The sequence below is a fragment of the Mycetomoellerius zeteki genome, unplaced genomic scaffold, assembly GCF_001594055.1.
Source record: "Mycetomoellerius zeteki isolate Tzet28-1 unplaced genomic scaffold, Tzet1.0 scaffold655, whole genome shotgun sequence".
In the NCBI taxonomy this organism is placed as follows: domain Eukaryota; kingdom Metazoa; phylum Arthropoda; class Insecta; order Hymenoptera; family Formicidae; genus Mycetomoellerius; species Mycetomoellerius zeteki.
In genome coordinates, this window is record NW_017257670.1 from 338,169 (window position 1) to 342,603 (window position 4,435).

At 44.1% G+C, this 4,435-nt stretch overlaps 1 protein-coding gene across 1 annotated transcript in view; it reads left to right on the plus strand.

Moving 5' to 3' along the window:
• Window positions 1-2,678, plus strand: part of LOC108728872 (uncharacterized) — a 31,604-nt gene extending 28,926 nt beyond the window's left edge. Inside the window, 1 exon segment of the mRNA XM_018457669.1 lies at window positions 1-2,678. This exon segment is cut by the window's left edge and continues 50 nt beyond it. Within this exon segment, the coding sequence (XP_018313171.1) occupies window positions 1-2,678 (2,678 nt within the window).
• Window positions 2,679-4,435: the final 1,757 nt, after the last annotated feature.

The window sequence follows — 4,435 nt, forward strand, 5'->3', positions numbered from 1 at the left end:
TGCCCAGCCACGGTGAGAGCAAGGTGCGCGCCTGGTTAGAAGACGTGCGACCACCACAGCGTCGTTGGAGAGACGCCGAGGATACGCGTAAGAACTTCCAGGAAAACGCTCGAACGTTTGCTAAAAATCTGGAGTATCTGAAGGAGTTGGCCAGACGCGATTTTGGTGATCCGGACGATCGCGCGAATCTGGTCGGCAAGTCGGTGTCGTCGTGGAAAGACAATCCACCGATGCTGAGGACCTTCCAGAATATCACCGCCAGGAGTGAGATTCTGGAGAACGACGATCGCTACAACGTATCCAGACGATCTACCAGGTCCATGTTCGAGGGATCCGAGTACGATCGTTGCGGCCGTAACAAACGGGCGAATGGTAGACCGTTTCATTACACTGCCGGTGATGACGCGATAAACGCGAAAGTCCGCAAGGCCATCGAGAATTCCTTCATAAAGCAGATGGAAGAGAGCGCGGTCATAGAGAGCGAGACGAAAGAGAGCGTGAAAGACGATAGGAACAGCAAGAGCGAGGACGAGTCGGCAAAAACGGAGAGATCATCCAGCAATACGGACAAATCGGAGAAATCACAATCTCAGCAATCGCAGAGCAACCCCGCGCCAAAGAGATCGAGAAAGTCGAAGGCGCCATGCGTGCCGTCCTTGAAAAAGAAAGAACTCCCAGACATGATTAACGAGCTACCCGGTGCGAAAAACACTGCAAAGCGTATTATGGACGCTGTGATACGTGAGATGGTAGACGTGAAGGCGTTGGACCATCATCACACTAAACCTTCTAATCGTACTACGACGATCAGCGATTACGAGGTGGACAGTCTAGAACGTTCCAAGTGCAGTCGGAAGTCATCGACATCGCCGGATCAGTCATCGACGGATAATCAATCAAGTCCGGCCTTATCCACGGCGTTGCCAATGGACGAGGAGTTAACGATGCAAAATGCCGTGATCAACACGCGTACCGGCGAAATGACGATGTCGAAGCTAAGCAATCAGATTCTCGAGAGAAATTGCTACAACAGTCTGCCGGAGCTGATCAGCAGCCAGCGATCGGAGACGTACTCACTGGTGAGTGAAGTCTACGTGAATGACGGCTACGCCAGTCCAGCCTGCAGTGACGACAGTGGTCCGGAGATTCAATACGAGCCGGAGAATCCGGGTCATCTGACCATCAAGGTCCAGGACTCTCCAGAAAACTACGTAAAGCTCGACGAGTCCGAGTACGAGCCGGACACGTTGGATCGAAAGCCGATGAAGCTGCGGATCAACGACGACGTGCAGTACAACCGAGGGGAAATTGCCAACGAGATTTACGTGGATTCGTTAGAGCGACCGGCTCAGATCCTTCTCAAGAGCAGGGGTAGTTTTCGCGATGAGAATTCTACGCTACAACGCAGCCCCAACAGTTTACGGGAGATCTACGAGGCGAGGATAAAGTCGGGTATGAAGGACCCACAATTGACGAACGGTCATGACCCTGAATTGCAAATGAACGGCGAGTCCGATGGCGCTGACACGTGGAAAAAGTGCAAGTACTTGACGCCGGACAGCAGACAAGCGAAGAGACAACGACAGCCGCACAACCAGCCGGACGTGGTGCCGTTGCCGCCCACGGAAGAGGAGATCTACCAGCGTCCGAAGCCGCCGCGACGCGTCGAAGACGCGAGACTGCCGCCGTTATCTCCATCAAAAAACGCCTGGGACGGGAGTCCTGTCGGAGCGGGTGACCCTACAGCCAGTAACGGCGCTCCTGTCCCGAAAGCTGACGGATACCATGTAGGGGACGAAACCTGTCTCTGCTCGTCGCAGACTCAAGTCGACGTCGTGAAGTACGAGCTTCACAACAAGAAACATCGCGAAGACGATGTTCCCTTAACGGGAACGATGTTCTTCGATGAGAGAATAGGCGAATGTACCGTGACGAACGGTTGCAGGGACTGCCCGTGCGAGACGCGGATCGAAATCGAAGTTCCTGAGGACAGGTACAGGTTCTATGGGCGTATCGATTCCAACAAGGAGGAAGTCTCGGTACGAGAAATGAAGATGGCGCGAGAAAAACGGTCGGTCACTGGCTCCTCTCATCATAGAAGTTCCGGAAGAAGTTCAAGGACACGATCGTGGAGCATCGAGCATCGCCGGGAGGATAAGGATAAACTTCTCAACAACAGCAGGGCGCAGAACGGCTCCAAAACAAGACAGTCGATGAAAGGTCTCTCGAAGAGCTGTGATTCCAACTCGAACATGCTGCCGTTGGTGGACAATCGACGTGGTCACATGAAGGTTGAGGACAGTGGCTACCTCAGTAGTACAGACAGCAATGGTTCGCACAAGGGGTTGCTGAGGCACGAGGTAAGTAGCGTGTCCGAGGAGACCGACGAGACCGAATCTGTGTGTGACGGCGCTAGCGAGAGCGGTGCCGAGAGCATCGGCACCGACAGCGTGTTTTTCGGCAATTTTCGCAGACTGTCAGAAATCTCCAAGAGCGCTGATTCCGGTGTGGCTCTTGGAGCGAAGAATTCGTCGTATTACCAGCCGATGTTCGACGCGAAGAGTGAGACCACGGTGGTTTTGGAGAGAGCGAATTTCAGTACGAGCGACAGCGAAACCGAGAGTCTCGTCACTGTAATGCCTCCTTGTAACGGTCAGTGCAACAAATTGATATCGTAAACAGTCAAAATATCCAATCGAAGTAGATGATCTCTTCAAAAATCCTCTGGTAGGATCTATAAGGCAGTAGTCTTGTGCTGATATTTTAAGCTGCGGTCCACTTGACGCTACAAACGCTTCGAAGCATTCTTTGATTAGTCAATTCGTAAAATTTTTTGTTCTGATTGGTCGCTCAAACGCTTCGAAGCGTTTGTAGCATCACAAAATTTGCAAAGATAGTTTTTATAGGAGAAACAATGGCACAAAGATAAAATAATTAATTAATTATAATTTTTTTATTATAAAAAAATAATTTTATTGTTTAATTTCAAAAATTCATTTAATATATGTTTTATTATAATGACCTACTTTAGTTGTTAAGAACTTGCTTACCTTATTCTGATATAAAAATGTTTATTATAAGAAAAACAGATGTATATTAACCTTTAGAGGGCAACAATCTATTTTTAAAATCTTACAGTTTTTCGTTAAGTATAAAATTTGTTATAATTCATTATTTCATTGTATTCCTTGCCTCAAAATATGATATATTTATTTCAGCGTCACTATATCGTCAATGCGCGTATCGCATAATCGAAAATCCTCGATCGCGCCGGACTCTTTAAATAGTGAAACGCTAGGAACATAACGATACCAAGAAAATGAACGTATCTTTATTAATAAAAAAATTATAAACAATGAAAAGAGCATTGGAAAAACATTGTAAAAAGAAATGTGGGTATGTCATACCGAAAAGGCGGTTAGTTAGAGTTAAGAGCACATATCGTGATATGTAAATCTTTTATATAATAATGTCAAATCGTAAAAATCGGAACAACTTTTTATTGAAATTTTGTTTTTAATATATTTTCTATATTAAATTTGCATCGTGGCAATGTTAAGATGCAATATAACACTACTTTTAGTACGTAAGTGGAAATAAAAAAACGATTTGCCATCGTACTAGATAAAGTATCGAATACCGAGTCCTACATTAATAAGACAACAGAATGTATTTGTATACTATTAAATTTTCGTGAATTTTGAAGAATACAAATTCGTGAAAGATGAAATTTAAAATTTTAATCGAAACGTTAGATAAATTTTATACGTTTGCAAAAAAAGTTTCAAGGCCAGTATAGAAAAAAAGTAATAAATTCATTACTAACAATAAGATAGATAGCTTACATGATAGTTTTATAAATATTACAGTTAAACACACAAAGCGCCATGTGCGCTTAAAAGTTCATCAAGCGGGTAAATGATATATATTATCTTCGCTCATCTAAAAAACAAACAATTAAAAGACTTCCGCGCGTGTGCTAAATATTTTTTTATTAATATATATTTTTATTATTGATATACAGGGTGTTTCCAAATTAAATGGCAAAACTTCGGGAGCGTGTAGAGGAGTAAAAAACTAAGAAAAAAAGTCCTATAGACATATGCTCGTTTTTGCTCCGTTTCAGAGAAATCGAAAAAAAATGTTTACATTTCTTGCCATATCTAGCACCGACATATTTGATTACATTTTCCACTTTCTGTTATGAATTTGTCAGTCGCTCTTTGAAAGCCTTTAACAGTAGATGAATTTTGTCTTTTGCAATATGCCGCGTACGTATTCTAATAGTGAATATGCTGATATGGTTTTTGTATACGGTTTCTGCAACGGTAATGCTTTAAAGGCGGTGCGAGAATATGCACGACGATTTCCAAACAGAAGAGTGCCAAACCGAAGAGTGTTTATGTTGACATTTAATAGATTGCGAGAGACTGGA